Source organism: Heterocephalus glaber, unplaced genomic scaffold (genome assembly GCF_053883595.1).
Source record: "Heterocephalus glaber isolate CG9 unplaced genomic scaffold, H.glaber_assembly_v1.0 deba00001452, whole genome shotgun sequence".
Lineage (NCBI taxonomy): Eukaryota > Metazoa > Chordata > Mammalia > Rodentia > Bathyergidae > Heterocephalus > Heterocephalus glaber.
Window position 1 is genome coordinate 6,697,789 of NW_028258302.1, and position 19,221 is coordinate 6,717,009.

The 19,221-nt window shown below is 52.8% G+C and overlaps 1 protein-coding gene across 2 annotated transcripts in view; it reads left to right on the forward strand.

Annotated features, from left to right (window-relative positions):
* The first annotated feature begins 10,791 nt into the window (after nt 1-10,791).
* The window catches only part of Grik3 (glutamate ionotropic receptor kainate type subunit 3), a 210,904-nt gene continuing 202,474 nt past the window's right edge, over nt 10,792-19,221 (forward strand). Inside the window, exon 1 of one of the 2 annotated variants that reach the window (XM_087215258.1) lies at nt 10,792-10,923. Coding sequence is in view for 1 of the 2 variants with exons in the window: in XM_004850974.4 (XP_004851031.1) it covers nt 11,492-11,606 (115 nt within the window). In the remaining variant the exon portion in view is untranslated. Of the gene's footprint in view, nt 10,924-11,402; nt 11,607-19,221 lie in introns of those variants that run through there. The other variant, XM_004850974.4, reaches the window with a different exon arrangement.

Sequence of the window (19,221 nt, forward strand, 5' to 3'; positions counted from 1 at the left end):
TGACTTTCAGTCTTCCTCCCGGGACACCCCCTACCGTCTAATTAAAGGGAGAAAAGTAATTAAGGAAGGGCGTGTAACACTCCCTGTAACACTGAGCTTAATAACGCCTCCGACCCCTCCCCCACTTCCAATCCATAAATATGACGCGCAGAACAACTCATTGCAACACCAAATTGTTTATTGCTTGCTAAGCTGGAAAGCACTTGAATTAACCTCCTGTATAAGTGGAGTTAGGAAAGATCCAGGCATCTTTAAGTGGAAAGAGGACGTGAGCCAGACAGAGTCCTTGTCAGAGAAACTGCAAGATGGGGCCCCATTCACTCCCTCACCCATGCACTCATTCATACAAGCATTTATTGAGTGGCCACTGTGCAACAGACTTGTGGCAGCGGTCAGGATACAGAGGAGAATAAACCAATATTGCCTCTACAGTTAGAAACATCTTGTCCTTTGCAGTTTTAAAAATGGAAGCTGTGGCCCAGAGAGGGGAGGGCCTGCTACACTGGAGAGCAAACCCTTCTGGGGCGGGAGCTGAAATGTTCCTGACTGGACCATGGCTATTCAACAAGCCTATGGCATATTCCAGACACTGTGAGAGGTACAGAGACAAAGCAGACACTGCCCTTGACCTAGAGAAACTCCAAATCCAGTTGGAGGGGCAGAGAGAGAATAGTATTAATTGCAGCATTGGGAGATCCACTCCTTCTTTGAGATGTGTGGAAAGAGCAGGGGAAGTTCAAGGACCGGAACAGCTAACTTTGTCTGGGGGAGCTGTAGAAAGGATCACAAAGGAGCTGACATTGAAGTTGGATTTTGAAGCATAAACGGAAATTCCCAGTGGAGAAAAAGGTGCGGGAAGATCTAGGTATGGAGAAAAGCCTGTGCAAAGGCCCAAAGGCATGAAAGAGTAGTTGGCGCATTGGGGTTGAAGTGGAGACAGGTGGGGGATGGTGAGGGAGCCATGTGACAACATTAAAGAAGACGAGATAATGTGTAGTCCATGAAATCGGATATGGTCCAGAGGTTAAGCAGACAGGAGCCAGGGTGCTGGATTCCCACTTTCTAGCTGAATCTCCCTTTCCTCATCAGTCAAGTGAGAATTATAATAGTCCCTAGTTCATAGGGCGATGGTGGGGATTCGAAGAATTAATACATGCCAAGCACTTAGAATGGTGCCTGGCATGCAGCAAGCCCCAAGTGCCCATGATTATTACTATTTACTTCTTATAACTGCCTACCCTGTGATACTTGTCCAGGAGCCACTGGACGGTTTAGAGGAGAACAGCCCCCTGTCTTTGCATTTTGCATTTTGGAAAGGCTTCTCCAACAGTGGCTGAAATACCATGGGTCCCTAAACATTACTGTCTCAGAATCACCTAGATTCCCAGAATTTGCTCAAATACATATTCCCAAGCCGTGTCCCAAAATTACTAAGTCAGTGTCCCCCAGATAAATGATTACAAGGGATCTTCTGGGGATGATGAAAATGTTCTAAACCTGGATTATGCTGATAGTTGCACAACTTCATAGATTCACTACAAACCATTGAACTGGACACTTCAAACAGATGACATTCGTGGTCTGTAAATGATACCTCAACAAAATCATTTTAAAAAGGCAACTCCCCTGGTGATTCTGGTAGACATCTTATTATTGGGGTGAGGAGGCTGGGGACAATGGTCTCAGCACCTGACAGCAGAGCCAGTGGGTAGAGTGGGGATTTGAGCAAATCCATGGGTGGCTGGCTCAGGGCTCCCCTGAATTTACGACTGCTTCATTGGGCTTCAAATCCTCTCTCACCTTGATCAAGGAAGCCACTGGGTTTTGCTCAGGGACTCTCTGTCCTCTGGGTACCTCACTCACCAGCATCAACCTCCCATTACAGCACATGACCTGATATTTGAATGCTCTGCTTCCAGGCCTAGCTCTCGATGTGTCCTGACAGCTCCTAAAGGGTAGCACACAGAGCTGGGCACAAAGCACACATTGGCTGCTCTGGGAACGGACCATCCTTGGATTCCTGTGTGAGGCATGGATGGTGCTACAGAAGTTTTGTGGGGCCCTAGGTATCTGGCCCTGCACGCATCTTCTCAGGAGCAGATGCTGAACTTGGCCTTCACCTCTTGGTTGCAGCGGCAGCAGCTACTCTTGCCAACACATGTCTTTATCTGCTTCCTTCCCTTTTCTGCCTGTAATCAGCCTTTGTTGCTATGTTTTGCCCTTTCAAGGCCCGGAAATGCTTATAGGGGTGACTCCTCTTTTTGTGTCCCCACATCTTCCAACTTTGTCCCCTCTGCTCCTCCCTGAGTTACCACATCTCCCATCTGTCCTCCTCTAGCTCTTCCCTGTGTCCCAAGGGCTCCTGCTTTGGCAATAACCCCTAATTTGTCCCTTTGTCTGCTAGATGGGATGTCAAGTTCTCATCTGTCTCCTCAAACCCTACTCATGCTCCCTTTGTCCTTTTCTGTGTCCCCATGGTTCCTATATGTATCCCCCATCACTGCCTATGCCCTTTGCCTCCCCCATGTCTCTCTTCAAACCCCACTTGTGACGGACCCTATAGTTCTCTTATGTCACCTCAGCCACTCCTAGTCACTGGGACAGTGGGCCACCAGTTATGCTTAGAAAAAAATAAATGTATAGAGGAGGGAAGCAGCTGGGTGGATTTTTGGAGCTAGATTGAAATGTGATGCATGTAAAAGTGTCTTCCCTTGAATTATCTGAAAAATTTCTTTCTATTTTTGGCTCAATAGCATGTGTGCAGATGGAGGTACCACCCCAAACTCCCCACCACAGGCTGTGGAGTTTTTGTCCATACTCCTGCCTTTCTGGCCCAGCTCTGGTCCCAGGAGCAAGAATCAGCCAGATCCTAACTCCCAAATGAAGGGCTTTTAACTCCCTAGGGCACATGTGACCGCTGGCTCCCTCAAGAAGAGTCCAAGAGAGGAGTGCTGTAAAAAGCTGCCAAGGGCCCCATCCTTGGGCACTGTCATGCTCCTCTCTTCCCTGGGGCATCACGGTCATTATTGAAGGCTCAAGTCCTCTGTCCCAAAGCATAGGGATCACCTGTCCCTTGGCAGAAGCAGTCAGTGGGTTGTGTCAGAGTTCCTTGTGTCCCGTTTTCTATCTGTCCTCAAACTGCTCAGTTTGCTGAGCTTCTTTGAGCATCCCAGTGCTTGGAAAGGATGTGTGCACACACTCAAGAGCAAACACTTGGCTGACTGAGTCAGTAGAGCACAATGAAGCCAAATCCGAGCAATGAGACTGTGGCCACTGGCACCTGTCCCCAGCCAATTTACTCAACCCAACCAAACCCAGATGGAAAGCGGAAGCCTGAGGCTAGCAGGCAGAACTTGGTTCCCCCATCACCCCATCCTCTTGGCCTCCCCCACCCCGATGACGGAGCTGAGCCTGACTACTACTGCCAAGCCTCCTTTGTGTTGGTCTGGACTCTCACCCAGCCTCCCCTCCCACTGCCATGGCAGCTGCATTCCATTGGCCCCCGGGGACACGGTGGTGTTTGGCAGCCACGCCCCTGGCATCCCAAAAGCTCCTAGCTCTGAATCAGGATGGGAACGAGTGTTGTCTTCTAAATGGGTCCTTCTGAATTGTTCCTTTAGGTCAGAGGCTGAGAAGTTCCCTGAGGATGAGTGGGTACTAGGCTGAGACACAGGGAGGGATAAAGAATATTTCAAATGTTGGAACCAAGAGGAAGCCCAGGAGGGTGAGGATGAGGGCTTGCTAGTGGGGAGGGAGCCTGGAGAAATGTCAAAATGTGGCATCAGGTTTGGAGTGCAAGCCCTAGGATTCCTTTCCCCAGAAGACGTTAGCTTGCCAGATGAACACAGGTACCCCTCCAACTCAGCAACCCCACTGCATCAATCCTGAGTCCTTCCCACCCCATCATGTGCATCCCAGGGAATCTGGATGCTCAGGATCTCTTCCCACCTCTCTGTGTGTGCACACGTGTGCATGCCTACTCACGTGCATGTGAACATGTTGCTCTTCCCACTGGAGGTTTGGAGATTTTTGCTTGGGTTCTATTCAGGAGTCTGACAAGTCCAAGCAGCAGGGACACTTGATTGCTAAGTGCAACTGTTCTGTGCTCATCATGTATATTGAGTCATTTAATCCTCATAACAATTGCAGTTTGATGGTATTATTATTCCCATTTTACAGGCAGGAAACAGAAGCACAGAAAACTAGGTCGATTGTCCAGGAATATTCAGCTAGTAAGAGCCAGGGCTGATTTGAAGCCAAGCTACCTGGTTCTGGACTTCATGATTTCACCAGTCCTGGGGGATGTTAGTTCTGACCTTGTGTGTGTGTGCGTGTGTGTGTGTGTGTGTGTGTGTGTGTACATGTGCCTGCACCTCTGTTTGTGCCTGAAAAGGCATTGTACCAGGGACAAATTCTCTTTCACTCAGGCTTGTTGGCTGCCTTTGGTGAAATCCTAAGGAATTTTCCCTTCCTCTGCCTTGAGTGAGACTGAAGCTCTCCCCTGTCCAGGCTGCCTCTGCCTCCGATCAGCTCTGTGAAGCTAATGCATTTGCAAAAAGCACATCTGGAAGAAGAGGTGCTTGAAAGTGGAGGGGTCTTGATTCCTAGCATCTGCTGCACTTAAAATTTTGTCCACTCCCAGCCCTATTCCAGGCACAAACAACAAGAACTTTCTCCAACATTTTTGATTGCTTAAAAAATCTTTCTCAAACAAGGTGGGATTGAAGCTATTTTATTTGGGATCTTCTGTACTGTGAGGTGGATATCATGGGAAGTCAGGAAACCAGAGCGCCCCAGGCCCTGGGCTGGTAAAGCAGCATCTCTTGCCATAGCCTGCTCTCCCCCTCTCCCTCAGCTTCTCCTCTTGAGTGACCAGGGAATGTGCTCCCCTCTACTCAAGCCTGGCCACCTGCCACCTCGCCTGTCTTGCAGGCAGAGCACCACTATACCTGCATGCCAGAGAGGCACAGGTGTGCCTGCGCCACTCACACAGTGTACCACCTGCTGGAATCTTGGCGGAGGGCGGACTTGGGATGGGATCCACAGGAGAGGCAGTCTGTAGCATAATTAAGAGGGAGCAAAACACAAAACAAAACAATGTTTTCCTTCTCCTCTCTTTTCTGCCACTTGCCCTAATTATTTTCCCACTTTAAAATTCTACATCAACTTTAATTAAGCTGGCCTCGGGCAGGGAAGTCTGGCAAACTTGGAGAAGTTCACTTGTTTATTTTCTTATCACCCAGTGATTGGATTTTCACGGGCTCACTCTGTCTCTTTCTCTCTAAGGAGGGATGACAACAGCCTCCTGCCTGCAGGGGGACAGGTGCGGCCGAGAATTGTCTTTCTGCAGCCTTTGAGGGAGACACTTCTCCACAAAGATCTCTTGTTGGCCAACTCATGCTCCGGGATTACTTCCCCTCCCCCTTTCTTCTTGTTACGTACTCTGCAAGGTTGGGTGTCACGGAGGAGAAGCAAATGTCAATCAGTGGAGAGAGCACTGGACTTGGGGTCCAGCAACTTGAGTCAGAAGCTGTTTTGCAACTTAGTTTTTGGGAACAAGTCATTCATGCATTTGTTCATTCACTCGCTTATTCATTCGTTTGCTCACTCTCTTATTTATTCATTTATGTATTCATTCACTTTCTCCCTGTTCATTCACCTATTTTCTCATTCGCCTCCTCTCTCCTCATCACATTGAGCAAAGGATTGTGCCTGCTTCTGTCTTCCCCAGCAAAACTTATTTGTGGGCAAGTTATTTGACTCCTCTGAGCCTGTTTCTTCATCCCTGCATCCTGAGTTGTTTCAAGGACAAAAAGAGATCATGTAAACGGGAGCCAGTGTGGTTCCTGGCTCAATGTGGTGGCGCCATGTGACACCTGTGATGTTACATCCATCACCAGACTTGGGCACTGGGTCTTTCTGGGACTTAGTCTCTGCTAGCAGGGAAAATGCTCAGGCCATCTCCAAGGTCAGGGCTACAAGCTGAGCCTGAATCCTGAAGGTTGCCAAATTTCATGATAAGTGGAAGATATGAGAGCTGGGGCTCTGGCAGAGCCAAGACACCTGGATGGTCCTCAGCATATTTCTGAGGTGACTTGGGCTGTAATAAGAAGATATAGGGCTGGAGATTTAGCTCAGTGGTTCCGCCGCCTACCTCGAAAGTGCAAGGACCGGAGCTTGATCCCCAGTACCAAAAAAAAAAAAAAAAAAAAGAAGAAGAAGAAGATATAGTGTCTGAGGCTCAGCCTGAAAAGTGCCTGGGGGTAGGAAGCAGGCAAGTGTCTTTGTGTGCTGGGGAGACAGTGCAAGAATGCCTGTGTGAATGAGGGCATGGATGAGTATGTGAGTGGGCAGGTGGTTGAACAAAAGACTGAGTTAATGAATGAGTGGATGTCTGTATGAATGAATTAATTAGGGAATGACCAAATGCATGGATAACGGAATGAACAGGTAAGAGGTCTGAGAAAATGAATCAACGAATGAGTGAATGAATGACTGAGTGGAAAAAAATAAATAGGTGATCTTATGAACTAATGCATGAATAAATGTGACCGAATGAATGACTGAGTGATTATATGAATAAATGAATTAGAGAATGTCTGAATGAGCAGGTGGCTGAGTGTGTGACTTGTCCACACCCCAAGTGCAGAGTGTAGGGGGCCAGGAGGCCTGTAGCCCCTTCATGCACTTCTCCCTGCCTCCCCCTGCTCTGCAGGAGGGCCCTCTGGGCTTCAGCCCATCAACGCTGTTCCATTATGTATAGATACAAATAGGATTGCTGTGTATCGTGTGTCTCGCGTCTCGTTTACTCCTCCACCAGAACTGCACCTGAACCATTGAAACGCAGATGTCAGTAAAATAACATATCTCTGGTGGCTTGTCTACCTGTCTCTCTTACTGCTAAGAAATAACTTGCAGCATCGGGTTAAGCTGACAATAAACACAGGAATTGACTTCAGTGGGAAAGAACTTGCTTGACTGTTGACAAAAATCTAAGGTGATGCCATCTTTGCTGGACTTGCTGATTGCTCAGGTAGCTGCCTGGCTGTGCTTCTCCTTTCTTGGGATGGAGATGAGGGACAAAGGCTCTAGGCTGCTGAAAAAGTCCCTGTCCTTGAACTAAGAGGCAGGTCCCAGTGTCCTCCAATGGACTTGGTTTTTGTGGTGAGCATGTGCTTTGCTATTAAGAGAGTGCTGTGAAATAGAGGGGGCTCTGGAGAGGCTGCTGCCCTCTCTGCCCTGCTTGGGCAGCTGGGAAAGATCAAGCAAGGGCTGGCAGCTGTCTCCTCTGGTCCCGGAGTGAGAGGAGGAAAGGCAGCCTCTTCCCCATTCTCACCAAGGTGCCACGAGAGCAGGTCACAGAGTGATCCCAGCAGTCCTGTCTCCACACTGAGGGTTAGGGTTAGGGCTGCAGCATCCAGTCTCACCAGCCCTGCCCACTGCCGGGCAGCTGGAGGAGCTGAAAGTAGGCAGGCTTCGGCAGAGGGCACTCAAGTCCTAGGAATCTGCACTCAGCAGCCGAACACTGCTCAGTGGCTTCCCAGGGAAGCGGAGATCATGAATCTCAGTAACTCGAGCCCAGGGCCTCATCATTCACTGTGATTGTGGGAGGATTGAGAGCCAAGTGGATCAGTCTAAACAAAACACGCACACAGGGGACGCGTTCAAATGAGTTCACTTGGCCACCATTGGGGGCCACCTCTTTTGCCCGAAGAAGCCAGGGAGGGGCCTGAGAGGGAGCCAGGGCGGGGCTGGCAATCTGGTCCCTTCCTTGGAGTCCGACCCTCACCCCACCTGTGAGCTGGTGGGAGACATGAATCTCGCTGGCAGCCATGTGGGCCAGCTCAGCCGTTTTAGGGGATGTTAATGAAATGCGGGAGCACTTGTCCTTTCAGACAGCGGCCCCTTTTATTTGGGAATGAAAAGCTGCATTAGTCTGAATGAGGTTTGGAGGCCTCATAAATCCAGAGCTGGCTGCCTTGTGGGGGAGCGGGGAGCTGAAGCCTGGCTGGTGGGTAGACTTGTTTACCAACAATGCAAAAAGCCAGGATTGGTGGCTCCCAATCCCCAGAGATGTGGCTTGAGATCCTGCCAGCCCTGGTGCTTGCTGGCAGCACAGGACTGGAGAGAGGGCTGCAGGGTTTTCCTCATGAGTTAGGGACCACTGTGGTCCCCAGCTTGCCCCAGGGAAGGGCCCAATCCTACTCTACTCGCAGCCTTTCCACAGGCAGCTGGAGGATCTGGCAGCCTTCAAAGAGGGAGAAGGGTCTTGTCTAGAGCCTGCTCTGCTCAGCCCAGGTGGAGTAGGACATGGGTGCTCTGCAAGCCTAGCAGTTGGGTGGGTTTTTGTGTGAAACCTCATCCAGTGCCTGGCAGAGAGTGATACCAATATATATTAGTGGGAGGGAGGGAGAGAGGGAAGGAAGATCACATACTAGAAGTGTGCTTTTGGACTTCTGAACCCCTCTGAGGCTGAGTCTTTATTAGTAAAATGGAAAAATAACAAAAATCCTATCAGGGTAGGTTGAGGAGAGGACTGGATAAGGTGATACATGCAAGGTAGTGAGTGTCTTGTCTGGAATGTAGAAAACATGCAGTCATGATGATCACTGCTGTTGTTTGTGTTGTTTCCATGATGCATCCCACCCTCCCCCAGACTGGGAGGGAGCAGGCTGCTGTCAGTGTGGGGAAGCAAGCCTGTGTTACAAAATGGCTCGCAGCTGGGTCACGAAAGAGGTCTAGTCCTGGGTTGGGGACAGCAGCTTCCATCTGACCCCACGGTTCCTGCCAGGCTGGCAAGCCTAACGACTGGGTCCTGTAGCCTCTGCAGCTGGGAGGCAATTTCCCACCGCAGCCCAGTTGCCCTCAGAGAAAAGCCTCCAAGCGCATGGCTGCATTTCTGGGGAATTCTCCCCACTCCGGGATGCAGGGGGCCAGGCCAGCCTGTGCTGTTCCGGGGGACAGTGAGGGTCCCAGAGCCACACTCTCACCCTGGGACGGAGGGAAGAACTGCTCCTCTGCTGCCACACCTCCACCGCCTGCTTCTTCTGTTTCCCACCTAGCCACTTACTTGGTCCACACCCCGCGCCCTCCTGTCAGGGAGCTGCCTGCAGGATGGTCCTTACAGAATCAGCGCCCAGACTCTTTCCCCCTCACCTTGTGTCCTAACCAGCCTGGGGCACTGCTGGCAGTGCCTCTTTAGCGCTGCATCTTTGTCCTGAGTTCACGTCCCTTTTCTTTTCTCCATCAAGGCACTGGAGTTTTCTTCCTTAGGGAACGGCCAGGCTTTTGGTTCCTTGGGAGTAACCAAACCCAGCCGTGGAAGCTGATGGGCAGGCATGGGGGCCTCAGTGAGCTCTCCCCGGATGTATCCTAGAGGGAGGGGCCCTCTGCTGCCCTATCCCGCACTGCCTCCTTGCTGGGCCCACTGGGGCTTTACCATCTATCAGAAGGGGGCAGCTGCCACTTCTCTGGCTCTGGTCTACACGTCCTTCCCTCCTGTCTCTCAGGCAACACTTTGCAATGGCTGCTTGGGAAACCAGCTGCTCCTACTAGAGGGTGAGGGCAAGGGAGGCCAATGTATGGCACAGACAGCCCATAACCTCCATTTACCATCAGGTCATCCATGATGTCCCCAGCGAGGGCACAGGACACTCTCGCCTCTCTTGCGGAGAGCCCGGGAAGTGTCTTCGCCCCATGTCCACGGTCACCTCCACTTTCCCTGAGAGGGAGAACCCTCCTAATTGACAGGACTGGCCATACTGCAACATCACATCCCCAACACAATGCCACGCTCCCCCACGCCCAGACAGGGAGGGAAAGAAAAGATGGCAAATTAACAGTCGGGTTAGAGCTAGACTCATAGTATATTTGTAAGAAAATTAGAGATTTGCTCTTCAGATGTTGGGGGCCATCCTCTTACCCGACAGCTGGCAAATGGAAGAGATTAGAAATGATGGAATAGATCAAATTATTTAAATGAGAAAAATAAATTCGCACACAACCTAGCCGCTGCCCGGTGACAGATCCGTTTTTTTATCTACTGTATCGGCACTGCTTTGTCTCTGTCAGAAAGGTCATTAAACTCGCCTAACTGCGCAATTCGCAGCCTCCTGCTCCAGCCTCCTCCACGGCCCTTCTCTTCCCTTGACACCCAGCGCCACTTGAAAAAAATTTATTATTGCTAATAAACAACATTTCTTTTTAACCCTTGCAGCTTGCTCTCCCGTCGGTTCTGCTTGATCCCATGGAAAATTCCATTCTCTCTATTGTTTCTCAGGAGGAACCGGGCAGGGGCCATTAGCCCCCACTGCCTAGGTGGGGGAGAGAGCTGAGAGGTGCGGGCCCAAGCAAACACGCGGCTGGGGACCTGAGGGTTTAGCGGTCTCGCTCCGCAGCGGGAGTGTGCTGTGCGCGGTCAAGCCAGGCTTCCGCGCAGAGGGTCCCGCCTCGTCTCTCCCACTCCTTCCGGCTCCCGCGGTTCCCCTTGCCCCAGTTTGGACAGTTCTCTTTGAATCTTATCTCCCCAGTCCCCTGTCCTCCAGGCCCAACCCTGCCTCCCCAAGGGCTGGGGCTATGGAGGGACACTGGCCCCTGGGTCAGGCTCCGGGCGCCTTGGTCCCGCAGCGCGGGCCGCGTGGGAGCGGGAAGGGGAGGCTCCGCAGACGGCGGGCTCCGGTCTCGCTGCTGCCGGCGGGCGCGCCTCCTCCAGCTGGTCGGGCCGCTGGGCTGCCGCGTCTCCCAGCTCGCGGTGCCAGCTCTCGCGCTCCACGCCTGGCTCCCGGGCTCTGTGCCCTCGCAGTCGAAGGGACTGGGGGCGGCAGGGAGGATGAGGACGTCTGGGAAGCGAGGAGAGGAGAGTCCTAGTCCTCTGGGCGTCCCCTCAAACCGGGTCCAGCGTCCCCTTCCCCGCCCTCTGCGCAGGTGTGAGCGCGCGAGTGTGCGCCTCGGCGAGTGTGAGTGTGAAGAGTGTGTGCGCGGGGGAGTGCGCGGAGGGAGCGCGGGCGGCGCGGGAGGCGGGAGGCGGGAGGCAGGGCGCGGGGGAGGGGGCTGAGAGGGAGTGTGCGCGCGTGCAACTCCACTCCGGGGCTTTGTGCGAGCCCGGCGATAGCATCGGCGGCGGCTGGAGGAGGAGCGGCCAGAGACGCGTGCAGCCCGCCCGCCAGCGCCCGGCAGCCGGGGCAGGTGGGAGCCCGTGCGGAGCCCAGCCGCCGCGAGCCGGAGACGAGTCCGAGCAGAGCCCGGGCGGAGCCCAGGAGCCTTGCCCGCGGGCTGCCCGTGGGCGGCAGCCAGGCGGGGCGGGCCCCGGCAGGGTGGCCCCCCAGTAAGATGTGCGCAGCGCCGCGGGGCGCCCCCCACTCGCAGCGGCGCTCGGGAGCCGGGCAGCTGGGCCAGGCGGCGCCTCAGGGGCTGCTGCGCGCCCGCGCCTAGAGCTGCCGCCCCAGGGAGTCCGCCACGGCCGCGCCCCGGGCACGCTCGGCGGCGCCCAACGATGACCGCTCCCTGGCGGCGCCTCCGGAGTCTGGTTTGGGAATACTGGGCCGGGCTCCTCGTGTGCGCCTTCTGGATCCCAGACTCGCGCGGGATGCCCCACGTCATCCGGATCGGTAAGGGCTCCCCAGAACCGGGGAGGTGAGGTCTCTGAGCGCTCGGGCGGGGGCGGGAATGGGGGCCCCAATTGGTCCGGAGAGGTTTTTTTCCCCAGCCTCTCTTCGGGCCGCTGGGGCCGGTTGAATAACCAGGAGCTCCTCATGGTGACGTGGACAAAGTTCCAAAGCCAGGGTCGTAGGCCTTACTTAGTGGGGAGGAGGCCGCGGGGCCGTGGTGGGCGAGGGGCCCTCGGCGCACTCCTGGGAGGTCAGACCCGGTGGAGGGTGGCGAAGGGTTCCAATTCTAACCCGAGGCGCCCGAGAATTCGGCGGCGACTGCTAGCGCGCCTTGGCCGCAGACCGAGTTGTGGGACCCGGCTTCTCCGCGGAGTACAAGCCCTGGGGAAGGTGCCAACTTCGCTTCTCTCCCCTTCTCGCTCCCCGCGGGCCCCTCGCCCTCACTTCGGGCACAGCTCTAGCGGTGGCAGTGGGGGCACAGGGTACGGATTTGCAAGACGAGGGCAGCAGGGTCTCCCCGCCCGCTGGCCGCCCTCGGTCTAGGCGGCCTTTTTCCACCTCGACGGGGGGCAGGGGAGGGGCAGCCCTCCCTCCCCTGGCCACTCTAGTCTGTCTCTCGAGACCCAGGCTCCTCTCTGCCCGGGGCAACGGAGGTGGGAGGAAGGGAACGATCGAGGCGGCCCAGCGCGGCCGGGGAAGGCGGCCGAGAGATGCGAGTGGTTTTTAAAGTTAGCCGAAATCCCTCCGCAGCTGGAGGCAGCTGGCCGGCCTGTGCGTGCCTTTCTGAGGCTCGGGCTGCTTCAGTCTCTTCTCCTCGGAGACTTACTCTTACTCGGGGCTTTAACTTTGTTGTGGCCGCTCAAGGCACCCCGTGGGCAGCGCACAGGGCTGTGCGAGTGGCGGTGCGTATCTGGCAAGCCCACGGGCCCAGTCGGGCTACGCGGGAGCCTTCGTCGCCGGGGCTTTACGCCTGCAGCCAAGGCCGGAGACCTGGGCCGCCTGGGTTCGTGAGGTACCATCGCCAGCGTCTGGCAGAAGGCAAGCAGAGCTGTGGCCAGCCAGGGCCACCTTCCTCCTCTGTGGTGCTTCTCCTGGCTCGAAATCTGGGCTGCCAGCCTCATGAACGGGAATGCAGGAACGGTTGTCAGGCTTGGCTTCCATACTAGAGTCTTCCCTAGGAGGTGGTCGGCAACCCTAGAAGGTCTGTCTCCTCCTTGGCTGTCTTCCACCTACCAGACCCTCTGGAACTTGACATCAGGGAAATGGGGCCAGAGCAACGCTGAGGTCTTTCAGTCTGTGCACCAGGACCCTGGCAGAGGAGGGAGGCAGAGAAGGCCAGGCTCAGGAGGGGACTCTACGGACAGCCCTCGCGCGGCTAGGTTTAACCCTTTGCAGTCCAGGCTGCTCCTGGCAAGCTAAAAATGTCTTCTATTTCTGCTTTTGCCTCCCCAGAACTCAGCACAGTCACCATTCCAGGGGCAGGCAGCTCCTTTAACAGTGGACAAGCACTTCCTCTGTCCCTTCTTTCCTCCCTTGTTTTTGGAGGACCTGCATGGTAGGGTATCCTTGGGAGAGAAAATAGTAACCCTAAAGGTCATCTGTGTCCCTCCCATGCTTTGCAGGTCCCTCTTCCTTGATCCTTCCTCCCCAGGGTAAGATGGATGTGCTCCCAGCCCAGCTCAGCCTCAGGGATAGACATCTTTAGAGACCCAGAGAGACGGGAGCAGGTGAGGGCAACCATAGAGGGAGGGCGCTGCAGAGGGCTAGGATGATGTGTTTCGACCTGCCCGCTCTCACTGTGAAATTGGATGGGGCTGAGAGTACCCCGTGACCCTGAACCCTTCTCCAAACCTGCTGTCCTTCCTTGGGTTCAGCATGCAATAATGTAATTAAAGAACGGCAGTCTCCTCTCTTCTAATCTTCTTCATATTAAGCCCAGGATTAATTAGCATGTCAGCCCAGGCCATTTATATCCAGGAGCCCTGCCCCATTTGGTTCCCAGCCCAAGGACTGGGGTGCCGTGTCGATGCCAAACGTGACTGCTGGAACTGTGCCAGCCTGGGTAGAGAAATGGGAAGGCTCGAGGACCTCCAGACTTCTCTGGAGTGGCCCGGGGAGTGAGCTTCCATCCTTCTGAGCTGATGCTTGAACCCCAGCTGGGGCCAAGAAGCTACAGTGGATGTGTCGCAGAGAGAGGAGAAGGAGAGGGAAAGAGAAGACGAATCTCATGCTGAAACCCAAACACATCGCCTTGGCTGGGCCCTATGCCATCTTCTTTTCCCATCCCTCCCACCCCTGGAATCTAAGGGCTCTGGCTGGGGCTAGGAAATCAGGAATCGAGATCCTAGAAACTGGGCTCCGGAGCATGCTGGGCACTTCTGGTTCCCAAGATTGGTGCGTGGATTGGCTGAGCTTGGAGCTGAATCCTTCTGTAGCAGCCAGGCATTGCTGAGCACCGGCCCAGAGAGGGTTTACCTGCAGGTGTGAGACAGGCTCTCTGGGCTGGAGAGCATCGTACCCACCCCTTCTCTTTGTGCCTCTTTTTGGGGCTGAAATTTCCTCTTGGACAAGGAGATGGATAGCTCAGCAGTGTGACAGAGTGTTCAAACAATCCATCTTGAATAGATGAATTGCATTGCTCTGTCTTTTTGTAATTGTGTCTATCAGAGGGAGAGGTCAAGGCATTGATTGCTTGGATGGTTTGCAAGTAACAAAGGAGCACAGGGAGAGAGTGAGGGAGAGAGAGTAATTGGATTGTAGTCTTTGGGAAAAAATGATCATTGATTATTTTATATGAATATGTGGAAGATCTATTCTGTGTGTGATTATCAAGTGCTGCTCATTGAAGGTTTGCAAGGCATATTGTTCAGCATTTTATTATTATTATCATTATTATTATTGTTTGGATGGATCCTGGTCTTAACTTACAGAAAGCAGTTTGGTGCAGGGTTCTTTCTGCCAAATGGGCTTGGGTGACCTGTTGGGGATCTGGATTTTCAGGTTCCGTGACCCAGAACTGGGCTTGGAGGCAGGAGGCTTGGCTTTTCTGCTTTATCTGCTGCCAGTTATCTGGACCACTTTGATCAAATCACACTTTCCTTCCTACCTTGATCCTCAGTTTCCCTATCTGTAAACAATTTGGTTAACCTTCATGATTGGCATTCCATGGATTCAAAGTTCCCAGTAGCACAAGCTGGAAGGAACTGTTAATGTCACTGTAGGTTTCACGATTAGATCTTTCCTTGGACTACAGACATATTTTTATCTCAAACATTGTGGACCATGCAGTGGTGGTGGCAGCTGGGGAAGCCTGGCCAGCCTTGTGTGATGAAGAGCTTGGGTAGATGGTGGTGAACTCTAGAGAGTCAGTGGAGAGGTTCAAAGCCAAATGACTGCAGAGACATAAAGCAGGTGTGTGCATGTTTGTGTGTATGGGACTGGGTGGAATGGAGGCGCTGGCCCAGCTCTGGACTAGCTGAACATCTGCAGGCAGAACAGAACTAGTTATAGGGACCCGAGCTTCCTCGATGTACAGGAGCCCAGAGGACAACAGCAGCCCTTCCTTGGGGAGGGAGGCCCCTCCCTCCCCTCAGAATTCCTAAGCTAGCCCCATCTGCAACTCCTCTGATCGCTTCTTGAGTTTAGGAGCCACTGCGTGTAAAACAATGAGAAATTTCTCAGTGACTGGTGATGCGCTGAAACATCGCTGCTGCGGAGGAACAGACAGCAGCTGAATGAAGATCAATAGGGTTTCCCCCCCCTGGAAGTAAATAGCTTCACACAAGACCTGGGAGTGGCCTGAGGGGCCTTAGAAAGCATTAACTTGAGGAGTCTCTGCCTCCACTTTTCAGCCCAGCTGCTCCTGTCAGCCTGGGCTTTCCTCTTTCTCCAGCTGGAGTTTAATTTCTTCTTGATGCCGACTCGCATTGCGCTAAACAGTCTTTTGACGTCCAGATGACCTGGGGTTTGTGAGAGCGGTTGATGCAGGATGAGCCAGGTACCCTGGCCTGACTAAGCTTTTCCAAGGTCACCCAAACCCCCTGCAGCTGGCCATGACACTGGGCTGAATTCCGAAGCCCAGCCCACAGTGCTGTGTTGAAAGAGCTTAGAAGGACTTCTTATTTCCCCATCCCTCTAGGAATGCAAGACTGCCTGACTGCTGTTAGGGTCCTTTGTGGGCCAGTGAGCCACCTCCCTTATTTCCCATGCTCCCACAGGGACTGTCCCTACCCAGGAAACAGCTTCCTGCCTCAGGGCATGGAGAGGATGCACAAATGCCCCTGTGGGCGTGAGAACTACTTCTCCTGTTGGGGGAGGGACAAGGACTGAGCGGGAGAGGCTGCAGGCAGCTTGAGGTGGTCTTTTATGCGGAGATCTGTTTGTACTCAGCAACTGGGACTGTGCTTGTGATCCACTGAGTCAGCTGCCCCTGCTTCTTCCTCCCACAGCTGCAGCGGGAGCCCCTCCCTGCTTATTCAGGACCCTCCAGCGCTGCTACTTTTCTCCCCAGGAACCTCCCCAGGCTGTCCCTGGCCACAGAAAGGACTGATGCTCCAGGAGCAGGGGTCTCCTCTGCGGCCAGCACCTTTCAGCACTGGCTTGTCCTCCTGAGATGGGTGTGGTGGACTGGAGCTTTAGGTGGACAGATGTGCTAAGGGCCAGGTGTAAAAACGGAGCAGATGGGGATGGGGCTGGCACCCTGGCCTTGTTCTTGTTTCCTGGAGTTGCTTCTCCAGGTGCTGATTCCTCAGCAGCAGCACCAGAGGGCAGTGTGCCTGTGCTGAGATGATCATCTTCCTTGGCCCCCACCTGGGTCTGGAACAAAATCAAAATAATGAAACAACAATACCATGGCCCCAGTTTACTGACCACTTATTAGGTGCCACACTCTATGGTGTGTTTTCAGTGACCACTAGTGTGCGTGAATAGTAAGTGTTCAATAAATGTAACTGTTGCATGTTTTTCATCATCTTACTCAGTCTTTACCACCCTACAGGCATTCTCCCCATTTTGCAGATGAGAAAACTAAGACTGGTGAACCAAGTTGTTCAAGATCACAGGCCTATAAGTGGTAGAGATGGGACAAGAATTGCATTCAGCCTGATTCCACACCTGGTGCATTTAACTGACTCTGTAGTCTGAAGTCAGAAAGCAATGAGTGTAAAGGAGCTGAGTACAGCGTCCCCACTCCTTAATCCAGGTTGCCGAGCCAGGTCTCAATGGACTGGGCTGTGTTTGGCCCCCTGGGGGGGATGGCTGGATGGGCTCTGCCATATTTAACCCCATCAATGCTAATTTCCAGCAGCAGGCTGGCCTTGCAGATGAGCTGGGACTGGGGCAGATTTGCTCTCTTCAAGGGAAAGGTGTGAATGCTGTTACTCACCCCTTCTGCCAACATACACACTTAGACTTTCTACTCTTCACTTGGGGCTGCCTTTTGGACTCTGCCCAGACTTTAATACAAGTCCTAAATAAAGTTGGATTCTCCTTTGGTAGGGCCAGTCCATTCACAGAAACCTCTTTCTCTGGGGTCTCCAGTCTCCATGTCTCCCTGGGATCCAACAGGCTGTCCTTAAAGAAACTGTGTGTATATCTGTGTGTTCCCTTCACCATCTCATCAGCTATGACTTGGCAAGGGAAGGTGGTTGCTACATGAGCTCCCTTTGTTCTTCCTTCCACCCTTTTGCTACCCTGATACCATGCGCTCTTCTCCCCAGCATCCCTTCCAGGGTAGCAGGTTTTATGGCCATTCTCTTTCTAAGCAAGAATCACATCATGACATTCTAACTGGAGGCTGCCAGGTTAGGAGTTGAGGCTGGTGAGCAATGTGTAAGGGTAAGGTGCTGCTGACACTGGGCCCTGGACCCCTGTTACTGTCCTACAGGCAGTGTGGGTGTGTAGGTACCGGGATGCAGCAACCTTGTCCAATTCACCTTTCCCCACTCTACCTCTGCAAGAGCAAGGCAGTCCAGCTTAGTCCCCTTTGCCCTCTGTGTTCCGATTCCAGGGAGGTAAGGGAATCCTGGGATTTTGGTGACTGCCAGAGATGGAGCTGTTCTGCAAGTGTGGGAAGCTGCATTGCTCAGAGGCACCACAGTGGTGAAAGATTTGGGATTGGCATGGTCATAGGGTCATGCTATTTACCAGGACCATCATTTCTCCATTTGAGGCCAGCAAGAGCCTAGACTGTGGTGAGGCTACTGAGGCAGCCAGAATTTAAGGAGGCTCTTGAATGGTGACCCTGCATTTGCGTGATTTTCTGTGAGAATGAGCACTTCCTTATATCCTGGCCCCACTCCAGGGTCTGGGTGTGCTTCTGGGGCCAAGTTTCCTTCTGGTTCTATGCCCCAGAGACTGAATTCTAACTAGTGTGGTTTGGAGAGATGAGATTGGATTGAGGGCCAGAGGACTGGATTTGAGAACAACAGGTCTTTTTGATAATGCTTTTCTTTCCTTTTTGCCACATTTTATAGTAGCATGCCGCAGAGCCGCCCTCAACCCCCACCAGGGTTTTATTTTTTTTAGAATTACCTCCGAGTCCACACTGCTTCCTGCTTCAAGGCTGGCATTTCTTTCTCCTCGCAGCTCTGTTTCCCAAGTCCTTCTCCTTGCTTTCCTTGACCTTTATACCTTGTTTGCCAGCGTTATTGACCTTGGCTGTGGTTAGGTCTGGGACATATCTGAGCCTTCTCTAGTGAATATTTGGCAGGGTGCTCAAAGCCATCTCTCCCTGTCACTATCAAGACGCAGAAGGAATTTTTGGAGTCAAATAATGTATTTCATTGATTTTAAGGTGGACTTTTCTTTTTTTTCCTTTCATGTTTCCACCTAGAAATCAGTGTATTTCTCTGTCTCACATGTTGTGTCTGTGTTCACTTGGGGAATTTTTTTGACACCTCACATTAATGAATGGTGTGAGATGGGGTTGGTGAGACGTGGCAGATCTGCATTTGTGTACTTGCTTCATGACCTTGGGCCAGTCACTTCCCCTCTGAGTCTCCATTTCCTCATCTGTGCAACAGAAGTAGCCATATGCAGTTGGATCCTGCTGCTTTTGACCTACAAAAATTTCATATGGCTGAGCCTTATAGGATTGTCTTCACAGGGCTATTGTGAGGATTAAAGGAGATAAACTACATAAAGCTCTTTTCACAGTGCCTAACTTTTAACAAATGTTCGGGGAAAAGGGAGGGTTCGTAAAGGGAGAGGCCATGTCTCTGTCATCAGACTCTGAGCTATCTGCTTCTCATGCACCCTCTGCTTTGGGTTCACCCTGCTGTCCAGCACTCCATGTAGTTAGGTATGTGGCACTTGCCCGTTGCCCACATACTCATTTTCCCAGAAGTGGAATGGGTGGGTTCAACATCAGTGACAATTCCAAGTACAAGAGAGGGGCTCTTCCTAAGATGTTCCTAGACCATTATTTATCAAGCCCTGGGGCTCTAGTTCTTCCTTGTATTTGCAGCATTTTAATTGAAATGCATTTTGTTCTATTCAGAAATGAGAAGGCCCTGGTTATATGATGCTCTTGAGTTGGTCTGGTCAGTCCTGATCAGCCCTTCCTGGATGGGGAGTCTGATCTCATTCCCTGGGCAAGCCAGTGGGGACCAGAGAG